At 39.8% G+C, this 26,518-nt stretch overlaps 1 protein-coding gene across 8 annotated transcripts in view; it reads right to left on the bottom strand.

The window, feature by feature from the left end:
• nfia (nuclear factor I/A) overlaps positions 1–26,518 on the bottom strand; it is a 154,221-nt gene that overhangs the window by 42,371 nt on the left and 85,332 nt on the right. For all 8 annotated transcript variants that reach the window (XM_056256530.1, XM_056256528.1, XM_056256531.1 and 5 more), the window contains one exon: positions 4,717–4,782. In XM_056256530.1, the coding sequence (XP_056112505.1) occupies positions 4,717–4,782 (66 nt within the window). The remainder of the gene's footprint in view (positions 1–4,716; positions 4,783–26,518) is intronic.

The raw sequence follows: 26,518 nt of genomic DNA, 5'->3' as shown, positions 1-26,518 counted from the left end.
TTCCATTTTCTTGAGCTCTCTGTAATGGATTTCTCACCTCCTCTCTCTCTCTCTCTCTCTCTCTCTCTCTCTCTCTCTCTCTCTCTCCTGGGCTTGTAAAGGAGAGGATATCCTCTGGCCTTATCTAATAGTCTGCGGATTGTGCAACGGTTGCCCCGTCCCAGAAAGACAGCAGCAACGCTTTGTGAAAGTGCACGTAGCATGGAGCACAAGGGTCAAGGTTTACCAGCAAAAACAAACCATGGAAAAAAATGTTGGTCATGTTTTTCTGCATCGGGGAGAAGAGGGAGAGAGAATTAAGGGAGAAATAGAGGTGGTGACAGGGAAAGTTGGAAGTGTGTGACGGCTTTAGGCTACGTCTGACAGTGTTTAACAGGCACTGAAAGGAGTTAGTGGATAGTTCACTGAAAAATAAAAATTCATCATAATTTACCCTCATGTCGTTTCAAACCCGTATAACTGTCTTTTTTCTTTGGAACTGAAAATATGATTTTCCATTCTTCTGTAGCTCTCACAAAAAGCTTTCATATGGCTTCAGGAGACACAAAATGCATACAGTAATAATTTGAAATATATTTGAAATATTTTTTAAAGAAAAATATATACACAAAATATAAATAATATACTGTGTATAAATATAAAATCTAATTACTTAATTTGATTAAATTATTTAATTTTTTATTAAAATATTTTTGCCATAGGTTTGGAAAATCATGGGTGTGAGTAAATTATGAAGATGATGATATTTGGTTAACTATCCCTTTAAGTGAAAACAAAAAGTTAGAGGTTTTTAACCCTCTGGGGACCAAGGGTTTTTTGAGGCCCTTGGGATGTTTTGACATGCACTGACATTTGTGCTTTTTTCAGTTATTTATAAACATGTTAATGGCAACGGTGTAAATTCACTCTATATAGCACAAACGGGGCTACCATAATATTTGAGCAACATGTATGTACATGTTTGTATTTTTGAGAGAATATTATATATGCATGGTTATTGAAAAACTTAAAAATAAAAGTTTCTGAAATAAGGCCACAAAACACATATTGATTATTTATTCACAAGACTTTTGAAAATTGTATCACATAGCCTAGAATATTTGCTCCAAAACTATGTGAGAATCATCCTGACTACTCATTCAGATAAGTCAATAAAGTCTTTTATAATGTGTATGACGTGTTTAGTGTGAGAAAGCTTTATGCGAGGAGGCGTGATCTCTCATTAATATGTATGGTATTTCACACCTGAGAAAGACAAAGACCCTCCCCATAATGGCCCTATTAGGTGCTATCAGGCCCTTATGAGGAGCCTTGCACAAAGAATGAGGAGATTTAAAAAAGAATGGCTTTTAGATTGTTTGGATTTATTTACAACACAACATAATCCAAAAATACACAACAAAGGACTGGTTTCTGGTTAAAATTGCTTTTTAATTATATATACACTACCGTTCAAAAGTTTGGGGTCGGTACGATTTTAAATACTTTTAAAAGAATTCTCTTCTGCTAACCATGGCTGCGCTTATTTGATTAAAAATACAACAAAAATCGGTTATAGTATTAAATATTATTCCAGTGTAAATCAGCTGTTTTCTGTGTGAATATATAGTTAAGTGTAATTTATTCCTGTGATCAAAGCTGAATTTTCAGCATCACCAGTGTCAGTGTCTTCAGTGTCAAATGATCCTTCACAAATCAGTATAATATGAGGATTTGATGCTCAAGAAACATTTATTATTATTATCAATGTTGAAACAGTTGTTGGTCTGTCAGTTGTACAGTTTTTTTTTTTTTTTAGGATTCTTTGATGAATAGGAAGTTCAAAAGACTTTTGTAACATTATAAATGTCTTTACTGTCACTTTCGATCAAATTAATTATTCCTTGATAAATAAAAGTATTGATTTCTTTCCTCCAAAAAATAAAAATAAAATTCTCACTGACCCCAAACTTTTGAACGGTAGTGTATATACACACACACACACACACTGCTTAGAATAAGTGAAAACACCCATGCTAAAGTTGACTAAGAAGAGGAATAAAAAATCTTAATGCCTTAATTTAAAAAATGAGGAAAACTCTAACCTTTAGGTAAATGAATAATGTCCCTGAATTCTTTGTGAATGAATAATGTATCACAAATAATTAAATGTTCTTCTTTAAAATACAGGGTGCATACTCTGGACACTTCTATCACACACCCTTCACCATATAGACATGGTTTTATTTCAGTTCAAAGTTAGAGTTGGAAACATCTTGAAAAGAAAATAGTCTTTTTCCATAAATGTCTTAGTTTGATCATACATATTTCAAAGTTGAGGATTCATTATTTTGATATAGCTTGCATTGGAACAAACATCTTAGTTGATTAGTTTATTGACAAAACATAAGCTTATTTGATGTCTTTATTTTGAAGCTTATTTGATGCTTAGTTGATTTGAAAAACTTTATCCAAAACTAGTCAAAGAAATGTTCTTTTATTTCGTCTGTAACAGTGCGTATCTGTGCGTTCATTCATTCATTCATTCATTCATTCACACACACACACACACACACACACACACACACACACACACACACACACACACACACACACACACACACACACACACACACACACATACACAGAGAGAGAAACATAATTCACATTTAAACAGTAGGATATGCTATTTGTCCGTTTACAGACACTAACGTTATTCTATATCGCGATTAGAACAAAGCACAAAACACTTACACTTCTCAGCTGAATCTGTTGCTCCTCCTCGAAGTGAAAATAAACCAGCCCTTCTGTGGTAAATGTCCCAGGATTATTCCTCATAGCCGCGCAAGACGAATCTTAATCTGACTAAAAAATATAGTGCGTTTACAGCATTTGCCTGGGGGCGTTTATCTATTTTGCAAATGGCCTCAACACATTATCTTATGAATAGCGCGCTCTGCGAGTGGGTGTGAACAAATTAACGATAATGAGCTGAGACAGGAGAAACTGTACTTCTCTTTAGTTTTTGACAGATTACATTGCAGGAGAATATTTGTTTTAAATGTGAATTGTTTTATTTAAAAGTAGAAATTTAAAGCGTTCTTTAGACGTATGTTTCATGTTTGTGTGATAAGTATTAGCGGAGTTTCCGTTCATTTTCCAGACATGTTTCAGAAAGATTTTTGCGGAGACAGAGTGAGCTGAAAACGCACCCTGTTTATTTTATTTATTTTTAAAAAAACACAAGGTTTTGATGTTAATGTGAGTGTACACAAAAAAAGAAGACCCTATATAGTTTATAATCATGTATTGATTTTATTTATATGACCATAAATGACGGAGTATTTTAAGTCTATGTTGCTGCTATGTGAAAAAAAAAACAGCAAAACGCGCGGGCGCGTTCTTGGTCCCCAGAGGGTTAACAACAGTTTGGATACTTTGTTTTTATATCCACCAGGTCAAGTTGCTGATCCCAGACCAGTTTTTGTGAATTAAAAACAGTTCTCAGATTGTATAGGATGGCAGGAATTCTGGATCGGGACTGGCCTGTACTGCTTTGGATCAAAACTGGAAATAATCCGAAGATCACGGACGACAGAAACAGATACCAGATGGAGCGGGTTTGTACAGGAGAGAAAATATGGAAAAAAAAAAGACATTAGCGGAGTGATTATGTGCAGCCTATATCGGCACAACGGGGTGATCTTCAGTTCAACAACGAGAGAGAGAGAGATGAAAAGATAATATCAGCTACATGCAGGATGAGAGAGATGAACACGCTCATCTGTCTGTATCCCCTAATCTGAGTAAACAGGGCGATGTTGGTGTCACACACAAGGGCGTGGAAATAATAGCTCAAGCTTCATGGCGCACATCTGCGATAATCTTTACGTTTGGAGGAAAATATGCCTTATAATACAGTATTATGGGCCACACACACACACAAGAGATACAGGGGGGTTGTGGGAGGATAAAGCAGGACTTTTCAACATCATTCTCTGTTTAAACTCAAGCAAACAGGCAACTGTTTCCATTCAATCATCGTGTCTATGTTTTCTCAAACTGTAAATCAGTCGACACAGACTTTTTCATTGTCCGCTAATAATTTGTAAACACACACAAAATCAGCGGAATTGCTGCTCTGTGTTTGTTTTAAAAGAGGCCGTTTAGAACAATTCTCTGCCTGCACTGGAAAGACGCCACTTTTCGCACAAGTTTACGCGAACACAATCCTCTTAAGAGTAATCGCCCACCTCGGGCTTTCACAAACAGACTCACGCTGATCTACTCAGAGGAGAGAGCGAGTCTTGGGAGTTTTAAACGACATGCAAAAAGTTTGCAAACTAGTTCATCTGGCTAACAACAACTATGAGTAAAACGGGATATTCAATGATGAAAAGGGGGAGGGGCTTGATTTTATCAGCCAGGAATCGATTGGATAGTGAAAAGTGCTTGTTACATACCATAATGGAGCCAGACATGAATGCAAGTTAGCTAAAATAACGGCTGAATTGCTATTTGTTTACATGATGATTACATGGTGATGTCATCAGAGACACAAAGTCGTTTAAGAGGTGTTATTTTATTTTGATTAAGAATGTTTTTTTTCTCAGAATAATATGCACTGATCAGGAATGTGTATTAAGTTAGGCCATGGTTCCGTTAACCTGGATATCATTCGGGATATGCACATGTATTTTTACGGATATGTTGGAAAATGTGCGCAGATACACTCACCGTTTTCTGGCTGGTCCTTGATGTCGCCATCACTGGGCTGGTTCGGACTTTCAGACTGCCCTGTTTCTATAGAGAGACACACAAAGAGAGAGAGAGAGAGTCAGAAAGTGAGACTTTTGTTTCACAAGCACTTTGAGATCATGCACTTGACAGTCTCTTGAAATCGTGTTTCCAGAATCTCAAGACTTATATAGTAAACGTCTAGTCCAGAGTACCAAGGAATCATCGATGGCTGTGCTGACCGTGCAGTCTGGCTGCCAAGCGCACACTGGCCGTGCAGGTGAAACCCTACACAGATGTGTGTATGCAGGAGGCCACCGTGTTGCCGGTTCAATAGAGCTGACCGATGCCACAATAGACCGACAGACAACTGCACACGTCGCAAAAATACGTCTTTCTAGGCGTTAACATGTTAATAAATGAGATCGGTTGCAACATAAAAACTATAATGTGGCAAATAAATTATATTTATCTGGGCTATGGTAAATAATAAAGTGATTGGATTGGAACTGATCGAACATGAAGTCATTAATTATGATTATATTCATCAATTGACAGACCTAACTGTAAGTTTCAGCCTACATTTATTAGCATTCAGACACAAAGGGAAGTTATCGGAAATAAAAAGGTCTGACTGTACTCTAGCCAATGTCCTTTTGGCACGCGGCTCGGTAGGTCAGACCGACAGTGGGGCCTGGGCTGTGAATTCACACTGAGTGTGCTATTTGCAGCCGAGGCACTTATGGAAATAAGTCTAGAGAGAGAAAGCCTTCAGACCTGGGTGTACTGCATAAAAAAGGCCCTATAAATTTGATGGGCTCCGATTTCTCCCAAGAAAGCTCTTTAACGGTGCCATTAGCTGCGATAGCAATGCTTCGTGCCTAGACAGTAAGGGAACTTTCGCAAAGATTCACCCCGTTCACTTTAACTCTTCTACGACAGCCAAAAACGGCAAAGAAACACCCTTTATGATGATTTAGACGCTGGGGTGAGTATTGATTTTGCACTGGAGATAAAATAGTCATGCTGGGAGAAATATTACCTATGTCACGCTAGTGACCAACCAAAACAAAATGGATGGCAAATCTGAATCATGACTTTTCTCACTTCATTTCTCGGTATAAATGAATCATAGTAAAGTAACTTCGAACATCACTTTAGAGTACAAATGTAACTAAAATTGGTGTAAAAAATTTCTTAGAATTTCAGCTAATGATAAATCATGGAAAAGTAACTCTCGATAAAAGAAGATAAAGCAAAACCCAGACCCTCACCACCACCACAAAAAAAGAAGTTTGTCCAGCCCCTTCATCTGCTCCTAGACAAAGTAAACAATTTAGGGCCTTGTTTGCATTCAGCTCAGCGTTGCCGTCTGCATCAACAGTTTAAAACAAAGGCAATCTGAAGAGTGGGCCGAAACAACGCAGCAACACCCCCCGCCCCAGCAACAGCCCAGAGATATGTGAAAGCGCAACGAAGGGGGCCGGGAAACCGGGTGCCGGGTGGGTGAGAGTGAGCGGGGACTTTCACACACTCTCCCAGTTGCCCTCAGTGGACCAAGTGCTCTCTCACACAGCGCCCATTGCTAATTAAATATGTAAATGAGGCGTGAGACCCAGACTCTGTGTGTCACATCTGCATTTACCCCCTGTCGAGGGCCCTCGGAGAGCGAGGGGTGACACAAAAAAAAACCTCCCGCTTGAAATAAACAACAAAAAAAGACACTAAACAACAAACAACTAAATACCGTGCACAAACAGGCCCATTCATCAGGCCTAAATCCTCTATACAAGAGCATAACAAGCCACTCTATGGGCCGCCGACTGAAAGACAGAGGAGGGATGGTTCCTGCCTATCTCTAATTTTGTTCTCACACCATCAAAAAGATGGGAACGCCGCTCGGTGTGGGAGAAGAAAAGCAACCTGGAGTGACTCAGTCAACGTGTTATTCTGCTTCAATACGACAACAGAATTCATTATCGAACTATCGAAAAGGGACGCTGAGGAAAAAAGACGTCGTTTAGCGTCCTATAACAAGCCTGGGCTAATTGAGACGGGCTCACGTTTCTTCACAGTGTCGAACTGATAGAAAAAGCAACCTGGAGTGATTCAGTCAACGTGTTATTCCGCCGTGTAATTCATTATCGAACAATCAAAAAGGTAAAAAGAAGTCGTTTAGCATCCGATAACAAGCCTGAGCTAGTTGAGACAGGCACAGGTTGCTTCACGGTGTCGAACCGATAGGAACGTGGCTGAATTAGTTGGCGAGGTGATTTCCTAATTAGATCATTAGGACCGGCTTGCGGCAGCAGGCAGGTTGGGTAGGAGCATTATACCCCCTGGCCTGCCTCCGACTCTTCCTCTCCCAGGCCATGCTGAGGGCTATAGGGGGGGCGCGTTCATACACTCTCACACACACACACACACACACACACACACACACCGCCTGGTCTGTTTCATTATGCATGCGCTAAACCATCTGTACTTCTCGCAGGTCCGCTAGTCCCAACCCGCCGCTTTCTCACCAAGTGCTTTGCTGTAATCCAATTGTGTGTTAAAACCCCACTTTCAAAAGGCCCTTTACACAGTGGGCTCAGGAACACGAAGGCCCATAAAAGGAGGCAGAAACTTAATTTAGAAATACAAACGGGCCTTTCTGGAGTATCAATGGAAGGTGAAGCTCCAGGGATTGGAGCATTGTTTCCACAAGTATCATCCCCCAGATTTTTTTTCTTTTGGGCCGCCACAGACATTATGAGATGGTGGGTGCCGAATTCCTGCATGGTCTCACTTGAGGCTATCCGGACTATCCGAGGAACTCAGAAGGAACTTGTTTTAGAACGACCGCTACAGCAATGCATTTTTTTCTTTTCTTTTTTTTGGAGAGCAGCATATTTGGGCCATGATGCAGATTACATAAAAATTACTTGAGGGGGAAAAAATATGAAATAATTTCTGGGAACTGTAATGAGTCACAGATGGAGGACATGATGAAACCTGAAATTGTGAGTGACATGAGAAAAAAGGGAGGAAAAGCAAAAGAGAAAGAGTAAATCAAGTAAAATATGCAATAGTAAACAATCTAGAATAATTTTATGTTTTCTAATAATGTAAAATTTTACAAATGTTAATATAAAACAATGTTTGAATATTTGATTAAACGTTCAAAACACATCATTTTACAAAGTAAAAAAAAAAAAAAAAAAAAAATATATATATATATATATATATATATATATATATGTTGTTTCACTTGAAATTAAATTGCTATTTAAAGAAAAATGGACTTAAATTAGAGAATATTAACTAAATTTAAAAAAACCTTTTTTTTTAAAGAAGTCTCTTATGCTCACCAAAGCTGCAATTATTTGATAAAAAAATAATTAAAAACAGTAATACTGTGAAATATTATTACAAATGAAAACAACTGTTTTCTGTTTTAATATATTTTAAAATGTAATCTATTCCTGTGATGGAAAAGCTGAATTTTCAGCGTCATTACTCCAGTCTTTAATGTCACATGGTGCTTCAGAAATCATTCTAATATGCTGACTTGCTGCTCAAGAAACATTTCGTATTATTATTATCAATGTTGAAAAAAAGTTGTGCTGCTTAATATTTTTTTTAGACATTACAAATGTATGTACTGTAACTTATGATCAATTTAATGCATCCTTGATTAATAAAAGTTCTTACAAACTACTTTTTTTTTTTACGGAATGTACACACACTTCAACACCATTTCATATCAGGACTGGTTGTCATTCCTCTGCGCAGGGAAGAGGAGAAAGCCGTTTGTTTCCGTCAGGCCGCTGCCCGTGTGCAGTGTTTGAGTAACCCTGACCTTTCCCCCTGCGCTTTTACGTCACACCGTATTTAATAAGAGGCAGTGTTTAGACAGGACCCTTCTGCTTATCCTCTATAGATCAGCCCGTTGCTGAGGCCTGTGCTGTTTTTCTTCTCTCGTGGAGCGTCGCTTGTTTACACTGCTGTTTTCGGAGGACTGGGAAGCGAGACGGGAGGGGATAGTGTTACAGGCCGTGTTTACAGATCCTGTCTGGATTTTGAATAGTCATACTGGTGTGTTTTCTTTCGTTCTTCTGTAACTTTTGAGAAATACAGAATGCACATTTAAGGACAAGGACCAAAGTAGGGATGTGCTTCAGTCAAGCTCATACACCAGTGCAGGGTGTGCAAAAATGAGAAGAAACCACTCCGCGGTCGCCCAGCGATGACATTATGGGATCACTGTGGTACAGTAAACCAACTATTGCAACCCGGCAAAAAGCAATAAAACTTCCTGAGTCTCAATTATTCTTTTGTCAGTGTGACTTGAGCAATTCCCCCCTGCAATTATAAAGCTAAACCAGACTATAACAAAAGCTATCAATAAAGGAATGCTATGTTTCCTTACTTGAACTTGTAAATCAGCTCTTGTGCTAATGCTGTAAGACAAGCTGTCTGGATTGCCAAGCTACCGTTACCAAGACACAAAAGAGGGACATTCCAGGCTTATTCGAACCCTTGTGCCCACTGGACTGGCGGGGGCATTGGGAACAAGATATCATTATTAGCTGATGCAGGATACGGACGGTGTTTAATAAGAATCTAGCATAGAGCATAGAAAAGTCAATAGCTCTTCAACAAAACTTAGCTAGCTGTCTTGCTGTATACAAAGGGTGACATCCAAACTCAAATGTAACCTTGTAAGTGACCGAATAGAGAAGTTCATGATTGCACACCATTTAAATAGCTAACAGCTAAGCTAAGCTAACAGTGCAGCACTCTTACAACCATAAAAATACACAGCATGCACATATACTGAGTAATATTAAAAATATATATATTTGTTTAATTTATATAATGTTATGTTAACTGCAGTTACTTTCATCAAATTTTAGCAAGTTTCTAAGCTAACAAAAGAAGATAATTGATTCTGTTAGTTAATATAATCCATCATGCACTTTTTTACTTCTTAATATCACATGCAACTCTTATGCTCTGCAGTTATTTCAGCCAAAGTTTGTGTAGTATCAAGTTGGTGCGCAATGACTATTGGGTGAATTTCCCTCTTCACTTCCTGTGATATATCAATGTACACCTGTTCTCTATGCTGTCTGCAGTGCCCTTCAGACCAAACATATATGCTTCCTAGTCTACTAGACAGGGCACTGGAACATAACCTTAGTCTTTCCATCCCTCTCTCTCTCGAAGTGTTTCAGAGGGAGAGAAGGAAAAAGTGGACCATCCTCAATTCTAGCAGCTCCTCTATGGGAAAAGCTGTATTCCCCTGGCCTGTAGGCAAACACTTTCTTTCTTCCTGAGCACTGTGCTTCTTGACTCCCCTGATATGAACTACAGTTTCTAGGAAAAGGCAAGCAGAGGAGGAGGAGGAGGAGGAGAAAAAGTTCTTGGCCTTTTCCCAGGAAGGGAAAGAGAGAGAATCAGAATCCCAGAATTCCCCTGGGATATGGTGAAATATACAGCCCTGGGGCCACTTTCAATTTACTCTCTGCAGTACTCTTTCACTCTCTCCCTCTCTAAATAGCTGGGCTGTGAGAGAGAAGTCGAAGCTGTCAGGGATCTAATGTGTACCGCGACCTCCTGTAGCCCTGATGTGGAGAAATAGAAAGATCGCGAGTGGGTCAAGTGTCTGTGTGAGCACGGATTCCTCATAGGGAGTATGAGGAGAGGGGAATATCCGCAACACCAAACAAGAAAAGAACAAAAACCAAACTGAAATACATTAGACTTCAACAGTGAGACTGAATTTAAAATACCAGAATGTAGTGATTAGGCAAAAATGAGACCTTTGGAAACAGCCAGGCCAAAAGTATTTTAAACAAAAAGTCATCTTGTTGCGATGCCTTCTTCCGCAAGCTGCAGACACATCCTGTCTTTGTCTTCAGAGCGTCTCTTGCTTGTCCTAGTGGAACACACAAGGTGGCACAGGTAGAAGAGTTTGTCCTTGTTTTGACAGTGGAGATCTTTCAACAAATATAGTCTAAAAAATGAACCGGGCTCTCCATATGGCCCCTGGGGTCCAGGAGAACAACACAATAGGTAGTATTGGCATTGTTATCCCTGTTTCTGAGCACTGTAAGGAGAGAAGAATGCCTGTATTTGACCTCTGTCAGGCCTGATTTCCTGCCGAAGTGGAGCTGTGTCTGAGGACACGGTACTGAATCGGAAAAAAGTGTTGTCAGTTTGATTGTCATTTGCCAGAGATCTAATCTCAGTGAGTACCGTGAGACCCTCCTTTTGTGACACGGGAGTCTATGTGTGTACGTACGTGCATGCCGTAATTCATTGCTCTCCAAGAGTCCAGCTGACAGGCTCCAGCTGCAGACGTGCGACATACATGCAGAGTGTTCACTGCTGTCAGGATCATGGACACACCTGTCTCTACAACAACTACCGTCTGAAGCCAGGTAGTCCATCTCCAACTGACATGGAGGTGTCAATGCTTGCTACAGTCATTATTCAGACAGGGAGTGTAGCTCCCCAAGACTACACAACAATTCCAAATACAAAGGAGTTACACAAACAGGTTTCCAGAGTCACAAAAAGCAAACTCTACAACAGAAAGACGCACAATTTTTAATACCATGAAAAGGTTTGGGCTTTGGGGGAACCATTTTGATGTACTTTCCATTAAAACAGAAAGTTGGGGTGGGCCATATCAAACGGTTTTCAAAAATAGCCTTTATTTTACATTATTGTCCAACAAAACAACACTTGACAGCTTGTGCCAAGGAGAAAAGCAATGACAAACAATGCTTTACTACTTGCAGGTTGTATTCATGATTTAAAGGGAGAGGACGTTCTCATTTTAGAGAGAATTTGATAGGACAAAATTTGCGTAGTGCAAGATTGGTCTATTGTTGGTCCAAAAGAAAAAGACTAAATGCTAAATGTTTCTTTCAAGACTAGTATATAGATGGCATCAAAGCTACCAGGCATGGGCTAAAAGTCACAAAACGGCTTCCTCAACTATTATAATACAGATTTTCTTGTATTTATTGGGCCACAAACTGTCAACTTTACCCATAAACGCAACCCTAAGTAAATCCACAGAGCATCAATAAATGGTGGGCGACATTTGCACCGTTCATGGCACAGGGGTGTGTGCTTGGCTGGCCACCGATACCAACTATAACGCTGTGGGCAGAGAAGCCTTGTCTCAAACCCCCCTCTTCCCTTCTCCCTCAGAATGAGTGAAAATAGAAAGTCTCCATGATCTTGGCAGTAGGACGTTTGGAGAGAAAAAAAAGATGGGGTGATTCAATTTGGCAGCCAACTTTTTCACTCCCTCTCTTTGGTTGTCTTCCTCTCTTTCCCTATTTGCTTGCTCTCTTCCTTGGAGAGTGGCTGGGCAAAGCCCATGTTTGGAACAGGCGGGAAGACACTTGCCAAGGCTGAAGCGTACGCCACCAGGGATGCACTACCCAGCCCGCAACTTCCCCTGCAATGCACTTCTCTCCAGCCGCTTCTCACTGAGGGAAACCCCCCTGGAAGCCTGGCCGCTAGAAAAAGTGGCCATGCAGCACTCCACACATCAAAACAAACAAAACAAAAAAACTAAATCAAAACATTCACAATAAACTAACAAGGTGTCTGAGTCATGTTGGATTAAGAGTAAGCCTTTCATTAAAAATAAATAATTAAACCGTTTTATTTATAATATATATATACATATAAATAAATATAAATTGCATAATATTATAATTGCAATTAATTGCATACTTCAATTGTTATTAAATCAAGTTATATTTCTGGCTGGTTTATAGTGAGGATACAGAACTAAAACAATTCATCCAGCCTACATAAAATAAAGGCAAATTACGTAATTTTCCAAGAAATACATTCCTTATTGATTTTTATTTTATTTTATATTGATTTGATTTAATTCATCCGATGAATAAAAATGATAAAAACTAATTTCAAAATGTAGCCGGTCAATACTTCTGGTGCTACAATGTTCTTGTGCACTTTCTAAATTTCATATAAATCACCCCTGTCCATAATTCACATACAGTAAGTGTTGCATAAACAATCCCCCCACAGCCCACAAACAAGGCACTACGTTCAAAGCCTTGACACAAGCTCTATATTGTCTAGACGTGCGAAGCGGAGTCATTTTTATTTATGCTGCGCAATTGTCCCATGAATTAGAATTCAAAAGCAATCGTTTCGAGAGGCTGGGGAAGTAAAAGCCTTTGGACAAATGCTCAGTTGTGAACGGCGACTCGGTCCAAGTCCCTGGCGTACACCCGAAGCATTCATGGAGATGCCAGCCAAAGCTCTAGGTTGTCATTTCAACCCTTCCAGGCCCTTAAACTAACAGTGAAATCGGTAGAAGAATAGAGAGGGCGTGAAAAACACATATGTGTTGCCGTCTACAAACAAAACGATCGTGTGCTGTCTCAATCATGGCTGAAGGACAAGAAACCGTTACAGAGTCCAACTCACGTCAAGACAGACAGGCGAATGAAAACTGACAATATTACGTAGGACGTTGAATTTAATTTTTCACCCTACGTGTGGAAATATAATGCCGTCACGCTCTGCTCCCACACCGTCGCTCCTCCCCTCCGCCTCCATTTTGTGCCGATCAGTCTGCCACCATTTTAAGACAGTCGCTTCTCAACAGGAACACAAAACCAAACAATTGGGCCTGTCAGGTGAGAAACTCATTGTCTGTTTGCCACAACTGTTCTTCAGACTATTCAAATACAATATTTGAATATTCTACCTTAATATTTGAAGTTCTAATAATTAAAAATGCAATAGCGTATGTAAACAAAAGGAAGAGAAAACGTGCCAAAATCCCCATTTAAAAGCAACTCGTTGGCGCTCTTCATCGTCCTTTTTTTCCCTCTGCCACACAAGCTTATCCCAACCATGGCTGCTAACTCGTCCTGCCAGGCACAGCAATACTGAGAGAATCACGTTAGCTGCTCCTATTGTTGGATGACACAGAAAACGCCGTTGCCAAGAAGTTTACTGCCAAGTTCAACAACATCCTGATTTGAAAAAAAGGAGGGAAAAAAGACAAAACTCCGATCCCACACACGCAGCCGCGTATCACCACTACTTTTGGGAGATTCATTAATAACGCAGAGATGCAGATGTTACCATTTATCTCTAATACACACTCACTCTTAATACTTCACACCCTGGCAGCCATCTTAAAAGCTCTGGCAACCATTTTAAAAGTGCCCTCTCTTTATTTGAGCAACCTGCCATCCCCCAATGCCACCCTTTGCCAAACAATAACCTACTCAGGATTTAGCAACCACGTCGGCCAAATTTACAGTTTGCCATTTTTATGGTGAACAAATATGACATAGGAAAAATGTAAACATAAAATAAATAATCAGAGAGACAATGCCTTAAGTTGAATTTTGCTGTTCTACCAACAGTGAAACTGAATGAATACAAGGTCATATTGTGTTTTATAACATACAATCTATGCTAAATATTACGAAACAGGATGATTTGCATCCATGTGTGAAGAATATGTTCTTAAAATTATGTCTAGATATGTGAACAAATTTACAATTTGGTAATTTTTGCAACAATTCTTCGATTATACAAATTTTAGAATAAAAGCATTTTAATAAATAACATTATTGGTGAACATAATAGACTCATTTTTCATTTTTCCACTCAAGTTTATTAAACAAATAAATAAAAATAAACCACTCTACAATACTATAAATTCTAGTTGAAAAATGAAGCCTAACTATTGAATGGTGCCAAAATGTGTCTTTTGAAGACTTGTGCAAACAGCACGATGAAAAGTGGTCTGCATAAAGGAGGAATTTTTCCACAGTTCACATTACAAGGCACCGCTGGACAGTAAATGTTTGCTTGACTGCCATGAGACAGAATTCACAACACGAGCTATATAATGTTTCATATTACAGGCTGTTTTACAGCAATGCAAGCGGCTGATGTACTGCAGTGGCGTATACATGTGTGTGCACGTGGACCTCTGCCCAGACCTGGAGGCCTGAGTCTCATTTATAATGCCTGTTGTTCTGTTAAGATGCTCAAGGAATCACTCACCCACGGCAATTCCAGCAGCGACGGTGGATCAATTAACGAAAGCATGATTAACATTACAGGAGAGCACTGTGGAATAATGGACGTCTCGGGAAAGTGGATTAGGACGAGAGGAACCTTGACGTGCGGCCGAGATATTGCGCTAGTGAAGGACGCCATCAGCAGCGGCATGACATAAGCCAGACCGAAATAGTTTGGGAATGCAATTGATGAATTGCAATATTGATTCAGTTCTGCCTCACTTACCATAATTATAGCGCTGTAATGGATAGCATTACTGCTGCCGCTTTTTGTTTTATCCTTTCTTTTTTCTTTTTCATCAACTCTCCACTTCTTGTTTGGATACCGTACGAACATACATGCGGTTATGTGCTCTGATTGAAAAAAATTATGAGAATGACATTCTTCTGAAACCCTTAACCTGTCAAAATGGACTCTTAACTGGAAGCCCTGCATAATTACGCTGATTTCGGGGTCATCTGAACCTGATTGCATGAGTTTCTTGGGGGAAATTTACATGAAAGAAGCTCTTGCGTTAAAAGCAGCTACATTAAGCGCAGTGGAAGAGAACATATTGTAAGAATCTCAGCATGATTTTAAATGTTGGGCTATTTTTAAGTTAAAAACAAAATACTATTGATGGAACACACACACACACAAAAGCACAAGCAATGGGCAAACGGTAACTCTTTGGATTTAATTTAGCAAATGCTTACAAGATCTTGACCAAAAATGTATGCACCTCCTGATGGAAATAAATGTTGTGATGTTATTTCCATCAAGAGGTGCATCAATTTTTGGTCAAGATCTTGTATTGCCAATGCAAGAGTCAAGCACTCTGTAAAGTCTACGCCAGAACATCCCAAAAACTTTCAATGAATTTAAAGTCTGGACTCAGAGGTTCCAATTCATGTGTGAAAATGATTCTTCATGCTCCCTCCCAACCATTCTTTCACATTTTAAGAACGATGAATCTTGACATTGTCATCCTGGAATATGGGCATGATGTGTCTTCCTACATGGTTGTTTAAGAAATGAAAAGCTACACACTCCATCAATTAGGGTTAGACGAACTGTTGCCAAACATATAACATGCTAGAAACATAATAATTACTGCAATAATGATCCAATCATAGACTCGAACGCATTTGCCTATTTAAATTCAAACAGCGACTTTTTTTATTGTGGCCGGGCAGTGTATAAAACATATAAAATAACTGTATAATTGTATAAACATTTTTTATATACATATACACACACACACACACACCTGATGACCTGATCCAGCAACCAACTAGTTGACCACCATAGCCCATCTCTACTACCTTTATGCTTTCTCCATATCACTTTTGTATCATGACCCTCTGCGGCACGCTGCCTTGCAGGGTCGCTCTGATCTGATGAAGAATGCCAGCATGGGGAGTCAATGTCAGTCCCACATAGACACAAAGTGCCGACTCATAGCAGGAGAGTGGAGACTGCATACCCCCCCTCTCTCTGCGTCTCAGTCATTGATAACTAGAAAATGTTACCAGAGAAAGGTTACTATGAGCCACACAATGGGCTTCTTGTATTGTTGCAACCCCCTGGGTCGAGGAGAGAGGGAGAGAGGGAAGTCCTGGCATGTCTCCTTTCAGAAGGCTCTGTTACATACTGAGTCAAGCCTTTATAGTGCTAGTACGATCATGTTGAGATGTTTGCAATTTTGTTTCCATGTGTTACGTCAAATGAAATAGTAAAAAACAGTAATATTAAACTGGAAAGTGGAAACATTCCTGGGTTCCTTGAACAGTCTTTTTTTTGACCGACAGTTTTTTTTTTTGGTTGGTTGAAATACCAAAATAAAAGCCGCTCAATTATGTTCAAATAAATTACAAATTTTTTCAGTAAAAAAACCAATGCTACAGGTACTAGTCAGCTAAGGGGAAAAGCGAGAGCAGCGTATGGTAAGGCTGGTGTGGAGAGATCGATGGGGCCGTTAGGGACTGCCGTCTCTCAGGTTACTGTATGTGTTGCACACGAGCCCGTCTGGAGCTCTGCCCCGACCACACACACTTCTCAATAGCTCAGATCCTGCTGTGCCCACTAGTGTTCACTTCATTAATGAAATCTATGACGAAAAATGTTCGTTGACGATGGTGAGACAACACCAATGTCATTAAACGATGACTATGACTATATCAACAATATCGTTGACGAAAAAACGAGACTAAAATGTAGTTTAAAACTAAAAACATTACCAAAATCTTTCTTAGTTGTTGTCAAAAAAAGGATACAAAATATTACAGTTCATCATTGAGAATATCATAAACTCAATGATGAACTATAATAAATCCAAAACATGGATCTTGACTATATTTGCGATTGTGGCTTTCACCAGTTTTCACAATGTAGAGGGTGTTTTTATTTTTTTGTATGATAAATAGCCTATTATAAATCAGAACACTAGATGAGGAAGTCTTTCCAAAGACTACCGATTAGCATTAAAGCTAATATTCATAACTTTAAAAAAAGTTCTACACCTAAAAATATATAGTAATATTACAGTAGAATTGGATTGTAAATGTCATAGTGACTGAATGAACTTGCAGATCTACAGACGTGTGTCTATTGGCTGGTTATGCTTGTTGAGCTGTGGACAATGTCAGCCCAGCCCATCGACCAACATATCGATCTCTGCTGGGGGAAATTGAGATGGAATTTGCAGTAGTGCAGCTAGGATTTCTGGGCAATGCTCACTGCACACTGCTCTTTTTTTTCTCCCTCACTGGATTTTTGCACTGCTTTCTGGGACTCCCTCTTTTTTGATGGCGGTTTTTGCTCAGTATATCTGAAAGATTAATTGGCTGATTCAGATGCATTACTGTGATAATGTACTGTATCTCCACCAAATATACCACGTCTTAAAGTGATAGTTCACCCCAAAATTAACATTTCGTCTTCATTTATTCACCTTTGTGATGTTCCAAACACAAATTCCTTTCTTTCTTTAATGGAAAACAGAAGGAGATGCTTTTGAGCAGTTCTGTTAAACCAATCAATTACTTGGAATACAGCAAGTTAGTTTGACCCATTTTTATGGACTGGGGTCATTTTGGAGGATTATATATGAACATTCATGCTCTGAACAACATGACTGAGTAAACGATGACAGAATGTTCGTGTTTGGTGCACATTTTAAGAGTAAAGCTGCAGTGCAAAACGCTGAATAAAGGCGAGTGCATGTTCACAGAGTCCCAGACCCCGTGTAAGGCTACTTTTAGACCTGTCAAATATCTCGACCTGAATTCATGACTAGATCCGACTTCAGCACCCTGTCACCCGTATGGATTACACCCCACGGACCAGGTTGCAAAACAGCAGAGGCAACATCTCAATGTCAGGCCTGTTTCTTTACAATCTTTACTTCTTTCCCTCCCTTTCTTTCGCTCCCTCTCCCCTTTTACCAGAATATCCTCAGTTGGCCTTTGGACAGTGTCTCTGGAGGGAGGCAATGCATCAGGCTATTTATCACCCAGCAGTTCCCGCAGTAATCAATTAGTCTTTCAGTGGGCGTACCTGGCCCCTCCGGCCTGGCACTACCTGTTACAAGCCTGCCTTCCTGGAATTGCGGGGCCTGAACTTCTCTCTTGTTTCTCTTTCTCCCTCCTTTCCTCTCCACTATCGCATGGTCGGCACACTGAGCCGGTGCTTGGGTTAAAATGGGTCTGTTATCAGCAGATGGTAGGGTCAGACGGAGGACCAACATAACCATACATGAATGATCAAATCAAGTGAATTGTTGAGCATAGGTGTGCCATTACTTGTCTAAATGATAAAACTTGCGTTTATTTGCATTGTGGATGAAAAAATGGGCTAAAAAATAAAATAAATATCATAACGAAGGAAGGTCAAGAGCGATTTCAAGAGACCAGAACATCAAAGAGACATTGGCTAGTAAGCAGGCACTAAGCAAAGAGTGTTATTGTTATAAACGGAAACTAAAACAAAAAATGAACAAAACGAAAACTAAAACATTTTCGATGCCTGAAATGAACAGTTGGGAAAAACTGACAAATTAATTTGTTTTAGTTTGTGATAAATGGTATATTACTTTCAAAACATCAACATGTCAAATATTACTTTTGTAAAATAAAACATAGATAATTTAAATCTAGAAAACTCTATACATAAAACAACACCTAATCTAAATTGTAGAGATAAATTATAAATAACTAAATAACAAAAAATTAAGAACTATATTAACCTTTTAGCAACTATTAAAAATAAAATAAAATGTAAAAATATTTAAACTATTATCACCCACACAGAAAACGTTAGCAACCACATAGCAATCCCCTGACAAGCACCACCTCACATTTTCTTAATTTCGTGGCACATTCTGTAATGTAATTCCCTTTTCACACGTTTATTTTGTGTGGGAACCAACTGTTTGTGACTCTTCTCAGAAGTCTGAAATGAAACAGCTTTTAATTCTGGATTTACTAACATAAACTAAAATACCACCTAATCCCATTTCCTCTCGCTATCGATTCGGCGCGTACATAATTTGAAAGTGCGCTTCGGTAATTGCAAACGAGCATTTACATAAATCTGTCGCCGCTGACTAAATGTTTGGTGAATAAACGACACAAGTGCGCACTCATTGATATTCAAGCGCAGACAAACAGAACAAAGGCAGAAGCGGGCAGCGGAGCCAGTGTTTGCGGCCCTCGAGTGCCACTCGGAATCACTGGTTCCCAGGGTTGTCAGGGAGCCCATGCCAAGGCTGCGGGCATGGGGGAAGGAGGGGTGCATGCGAGCACAGGGAGCGCAAGAAACAATATAAAACGCATCGAGCGAGGTGATGTTGAGAAAATATACCACGCCGCCAAGAAAGATCCACCCCACCCCCAAATTGTGCACCAAAACAGCACCAAGTCACACAAAGACGAGTGTATGTGTGCGTTTGGGGGGTGGGGAGGGTACTGAAAGGGGGCACTGTTTACTGTCTGGTCTCCCCCAGCACCGCACAGCCTGTCTCACTTCAAACAAAGCTACTGGCAAGGGAGCGGCAGCAGCCCCTGTTTCCAGGGCCACTGGAGTTTCAAAGAAGTGAAAGAGGGCAGCAGTCTGGAGGCTACAGGGCCCAGGCTGGCATACTTGGCTAGCGTTGTGGCCAGGTGGTCTGGGCACATTGGCAAGACACTGGCACGCCGCCCTATGCAGATGGCTCCCGTCGCCGCCTTTTTAGGTGTCGATCTCTCTCTCTCCGTCTCCCTTTCTTTCTCCTAATACGCGCACACGCAAAGTCGGACATATGCCCTCCCGCAAGGTTCGAAGGACGAAATGCATCTGAAAAAAAGGCAAGAAAACGCTTGTTGTTTTTTGAATTAACGGTTCAGACCTGTAAAAGCATCACCGAAAAAGCCAGCTGTGCCAGGCTGCCTTAATGCGTGTGCCCGCTGCCATGCTGGGACACCATCACCATGGCATCCCAAAGTCCCCAGCGTACCCTCTGTTCCGTTCCATAAGCTCGCTCGGCGGAAAAAAGGATTTGGATATCGATTGCACATACTTACGAGAAAAACTTCAAGTTGTATGCTAAAAACGATCTCCAACAAAAAAAGGAAAAAATGAAATCCCCTGCTGTTGTGTTCCAGGTTTATGGGGGCCCGAAATCAGGTTCTGTGGTTGTGTGAAATGCTCCCAGAACATATGGAGGAGGATTCGCCAAGCCCCGCTTCACAGCTGTCTGCACCCAGCGAAGACGTACCCTCCCTTTTCCCTGCTCCATTGATGTACACACACACCAAAGACCTCCAGAAATACACACACACACACATATACAGTATATATGCCAGTAAAATCATGAAATCATGCATGATTGTAATAAAATGTTTCAGATTAAAATATGGATTGCACGAGTGGCAGCAAACGATGACGAAAACAAACAATTTTCCTACTGCTTTAAATCTGGAAAATGAGTTATTCGGTCACTACATAACAGCGCTCATGTTATTGCTGTAGCAATTCAACACAGTACATTGTAAAAGGTTGAAATTGATGTTTTCTAGATGTGCGCATACAACTACTTTGAAATTAATGTTGTAAAAATGTTTCATCAATCGATCACTTTCATAGAAAGATACTATCAGGGTACTATCAGGCATACTGTTGATTAAGACAAAAGCATTATTTTTTTTAATTATTTTTTTAAATGTGTGTTACAGTGAGATACTGGAAGTGACTAGGGCCAATCTGCAATGTTAAAATAACGTTAATATACTCAATGTTTCCATACGTAAACAATATGAGCGTTAGCATGATTTTAGCTGTCAATTGAGCTTAACTTGTATTGAACTCAAAATATTCCTTTATCTAACAGACCTTTTAACTTTCCGTAAGTATTTTTTGCTATATAGGGTGCTTGAGTTGGTTCCTTGGGAAGTAAAAAGTTCTTTAGACCAGTTTACGGAATCTTAAAAATATAAAATGAATATTTGAATGTATGAATCTCACAAAACAATATGCAATAAAGTCTTCCTCCCTTCACCCTCCTGCGGCCCCACGTGTCTAAGGCCTGTACAATATGCCATCATTACCCAATCATTATCTGGTTTTAGCACTGAGGGTGGAATTGTGTGCTCCCTTAAAGCCTCCTTTTTTATGCTGATGAGCCTCCCGAAACTTCCTCCGGTTCCTGTGACACGCCGCTGATAATTAGAGCACCACTGTGAACCGTACACGATCACTTTTGACCATACCATCGATAAATGTGGCGAAAGGGGAAAAAAGTCTGGAGACAAGGAGGGATGAGAGGCCCTTTAAAGGGATCAAGCGGCTCCCTAAAATCCTCACAGCGCGACTCTGGGCGACCCAGACGTCCCCCTCCACCCCCGGTGAGCGAGGGGCAGGTTGGCTCTTTCAGCCACGGCTCAATGTTTTGCCATTATCCTTTTGTGGCGAACCCTTCTAGCTGTCCTACAGGCAGAGTCTTACAGCTTGTAAATGGAGCTAATCTCACAGACTTTCACTGCGAAACTCCACCGTGTGTGTCCGTCTGGACTTCCAGTGCCAGTTCCAGTGTCCTCAACAGAAGATACATGGGAAACTACCTAGTTTGTTTCAACTTAGCCATAAATCTGCTGCAAAACAGATGAAAAACAGTTAATTAAGAGGCTTTGGAATCACAAATCACAACACGAATCAAAATAGAATTTGCGAAGATTCGCAGATTTGTTTGATTCATCAATCGAAACTGTTCCTTGTGCAGTTAATTTTTGAAAGGAAATTTGGAATAAAATTATAAAAGGGAAATTTGCTGAAATTTTAGTACATTTAATGTGAATAATGTGTTCCAGTTTCTTTCTGTCAGCCTACATGAAATGCTGTTTGAATCTGTTTTTCCAGATACAATTTCTGAAACATGTCTTTACAATGTCTGTTTGAGTTAATAATGACTTTAACATCTTCACTTTATCATTTTACGCAAACAAACTTCAGTGATTTACGAACAGCTTGCAAATCATTAAAAAGAACGGGGTCGAAAAAAACGAATCGTCTTTTGAATGAATCAAAGGATGCTCAAGCAAATAGAATCATTTGGCAGATCGACATTTGTGCTCAGTCTGAATAAAGCACTGACGGATGCTCTTTTGATATCTGACGCATGCTTTATTCTACCATATCTCGCGCATATAATGCTGTACCACCCGAATGATTCTCCTCTCCATCTTGAGCAGCGTTTATTCCTCTGATCATTCAATCCACTCGAATCTGCTAAATTCCTTCTCTGATCCTCCCAAGGCCCCTCGCACACACTCTCTCTCTCATTCGCTGACACACACACACACACACATTTCTCTCTAAGGCTTGTATTTGGTATTGTTTCACACACATCCAAATCATCAGCCTCTGTTCTGAAGTTTCTGTGCAATAAACATCGAATAAATAAATAAATAAATAAATAAAAATCACATTCTGTAAAAAAGTGGAACCACATCAAAAGAGATTTTAATCCTGTCTGGATTCATAGCTGTCCTCTTTACTATTAATAGCGGGTAAGGGGGAAGGAACATTATGGATTTATTTATTTATTGTGTCATGTATTAAGACGCATGTTACTGAGAGGTCCCTCTCGGAAAAATTGACAAACAAAATAAAAAGCCGCTATTTCTGATAACCTATTTTGGAGTGTGTGAAGAAAATGTAGCTTTTGCACCCCAATTAACAGCGTGAATAAAAAAGGCGCACTAAGCTGGCCGTGCAAAAGTTGATCCTCTTTTGGCTTCTTTCGGCATGTCGTTTTTAATCAAGAATTAAAAGCAACACACGTAATTCTGTCTTTAGTCTATTGCAGAATGCACTGGCTTGAGAGGTGAGCTCAACATGTTCGTTTTTATCATTATAAAACCGTGAACTGAGGCGTCTTCTACTCAGTATCCACAGCATTAAGGGTTTTAAAGGAATTTTAAAATGTAATTTAATAAAATTAACTGGCATTCTAGCCATTTTTCCACTTTCCCGATTGTGATAGAGGTGTGTGTGTGTATATATATATATACACACATACATATAAACACACACACACACACACACACACACACACACACACACACACACATATTAGTGCTGTCAATCCATAAAAAAATAACTAATTAATCACACATCTTCTGTAATTAATCACGATTAATCGCACCTAATATTAAAGTTTTTAATATATTTTACATTGTCATAATTTCACATGAATCTCCAACTTAATGTAGAAACTACATAAAAACACTAGACTATATTTAAAATATTTGTTTAATGGCAGTGAGTGATTTTCTCTTTTTCTTTTGTTCTTTGATCATCCTTTATGACAGCGGGTTTATTAGGTTGCTGTCACTTTAAGACCTCCCGCACATGACACAAGAACAGCATTTACTTGAGATTTTCAGTATGAATATCTTTTAAAAAAATTTTTATCTGATTATCATTCAAAAGTTTTGGGTCAATGTAATTTTAAACCCTGCATCACTTGCTAATCAACTCACTGACCACTTGTAATCCTTCATAGACCACAATTGGGAACCACTGATATCCCACGTGTCCTATAGTTTGTTCAAACTAATTTCTACACTGAAGACTGAAACATGGCTTTAAGACAGCCACTTTTGCTTTTACCTGAACCCACAAAGTAGCTTTTATAGTCTACTAGAGCTCCAGTGAGAGCAGCTACAGTAGGTATTGCTGGTGAAGAGCACCGTCTTTCTCTCTCCCTTCCCTGCTGTTTTTGTTTGAAAAGAGTGGTTAAGTTCTCCTGATCTGCACCGTCCTCTCCTGACCGCAGGCCTCACGGAGCACAGCATTTCATAAACACTCGGGGAGCACGTCTAATCCTCCAGCCCATATTAATCAGGAACGCTCTTTTTCAGAGTCCCTCGTCTGTGTTTCCTTCTGCAAGCCTGAGCTAAATGAATTAAAGAGGAGGGTTTAAGGATCTGCGGTTTGGCTTGAAAAAATTAAATAATCAGAGGGGAAAAAAACAAAACATGACAAACCCTCAATGGCAGAAAGTCTATTTTGGAAAAGCTGAAATACCAAGGTACAACACTTTGGCTTCACCCAAAACCAAAGATAAACACACGCTATCGCTGTGATTGTATATTTATATATTTAAAAAACGCACCCCTCTTGGTGTGATTTGGGATGGCTATTACCAACAAGCGTGTACATGTGTTTCTCATTTACGTGAAGGATTTTAATTCCTTACAGCAGTTTTACAGATCTCTCATTATCCAGCTATGTCGAAAAGGGAAAACGGCAATAGTAAAAGTTGGCAGAAATGAAAAGGAATGCCTAGCGGGTTTGAAGCCCACCGCAAAACTTTCACCTCGACACTCCTTAATCCCTCATGAATGAGAGCCGTATTCGTAAGACATACAGGAGGTCAAGCTGTGTTTGTCTTGTGGGGTTAACTGATACCGAACAAGTGTGCGTGGATGAGGTTTGGACCTACAGTGTGTGTTGATTAATGCTTACATTGAGGTTTTTATTCCTCAAAAGTTGCTCTTCTATAGCTCAGGACAGTTCTACATTGATTAAAGTATACATTTGGTCTCAGATGTTTCTCCTCAAGTTCTTTAAGAAAAATAAAACATGTATGCAAATCAGGCTGTTGACAGAGTGTAAAATTAATCTGGATAGTATCGCTCAGATTATTTGGTCTTGGGTGAATTTGATGAGATCAACAGAAATCTCAGAATTGCAAAGTCTGAATCCGAAACTGAGATTTCACACTTCTCATTAAATCTTCCAAGATGAAATTATCTGAGAGATGCTTTTTACAATAGAGATCTCAACAACGTCTCAAACTGTGCACAGATTTGCCAAGACACCAACGTTTGCACTCAAAATCTGAGATTTCAGTATGAACTTTCTCATCAAATTTTCCAAGACTAATTTATCTCAGCAATGCTCTTCACAGTAAAGATCGCAGCAATGTCTCAAAATGTGCTCAAATTCACCAGTATACCAAAGTCTGCACTCAAAATCTGAGATTTCAATATGAACTCAAACATTTCTCATTAAATCTTGGCAGATCTGCCAAGATACCAATCTTGAGATCTCTGCTGTGATGAATTTGATGAGAAATATTTGAGCATAATGAAATGTCATATTTTTGATTGTAGCAGTATCTTGGCAAATCTGACCACAGTTTGTGACGTTGAGATCCTAAACTCTAGAAAAGACTCATGAGATCACCGTTTTTTTCTAAGAAGCAGAAAAGGTAATTGATTTCACAAACATCTCATTTTGCTCTGATTGCCACGTAGAAGAAGTCTTGAAGAGATTTTCTTTCTTACGAGTTGGAATGTGTTTTTCAAACTGTGACCAGCATATGTAGCTCGTCTTCTGGCGAGAGTGCGTGTGGTCAATGATAAGGAGAATGTGGGCTGTCTGAGGACCCCAATCATTATCGTACTGAAGAGGCCCTGGGCCTCACTGAAGTCATTACCCTGTCTGCCATTTCACGAATAAATCAGCAAATATGCAGCACCTCCATCCATAATTGGGTCCAGCCCTCCCTCTCATTTGCGCCCAATAATAGCTTTCCACGGTCATTACTCCAACTCTGCTTAAGTGCGCGAGCTTGAGACTCTTAAACTTTTCCCTTTAATTAACATTTTATTTAAGATGCATTGGTTGCAGAGTGGACAAAAATCTATATGTCGCTCAAGATTATTCTACATATAACCCGAAGCTTTTCTCTTTGTCTCATTTCATGTCTGTGGTAAAAAGCATGAAAAAAACAACAACTTTCGTTTGTCAGGGTTTTTTGGGAGGACGGCTCTGGTGCTTGCCAAAAAAGCAGTGGTTTTTGCCCGCCACCATGTTGCTATTAGACATGGTTATGGATGGAGCTGGGGAAGTAACACAAGCCATCCGCACACGCAGGCGGCATGTTCGTGTTCAGGCTGGCCAGGCCTGGCTTCTGTTTCCACAGTTTTGGCCCCAACTAAACTCAAGAGTTTGGGCATGTTTAGACCACAGATCACTCTCGCGCTCTCCCTCTTTTCCTCACCCTCCTCCTCTTTTTAATCCTGGGAACCACATTTTGCGTGGGAATACAGACTGAGAATGGAACTGTCCAGATGTGAAACGAGAGGAAAGACTGTGGGTAGAACCCATGAGCGGTGTTTTCTGGGAGTTTGAAAATGCCTCCACTGACACACGGCACAAAGTATAATGCATTAATGTTAGGGCA

The sequence above is a fragment of the Rhinichthys klamathensis genome, unplaced genomic scaffold, assembly GCF_029890125.1.
Source record: "Rhinichthys klamathensis goyatoka isolate OS25496 unplaced genomic scaffold, OSU_Roscu_1.1 h1tg000127l_1, whole genome shotgun sequence".
In the NCBI taxonomy this organism is placed as follows: domain Eukaryota; kingdom Metazoa; phylum Chordata; class Actinopteri; order Cypriniformes; family Leuciscidae; genus Rhinichthys; species Rhinichthys klamathensis.
This window is presented reverse-complemented; position numbering and strand designations above follow the sequence as displayed.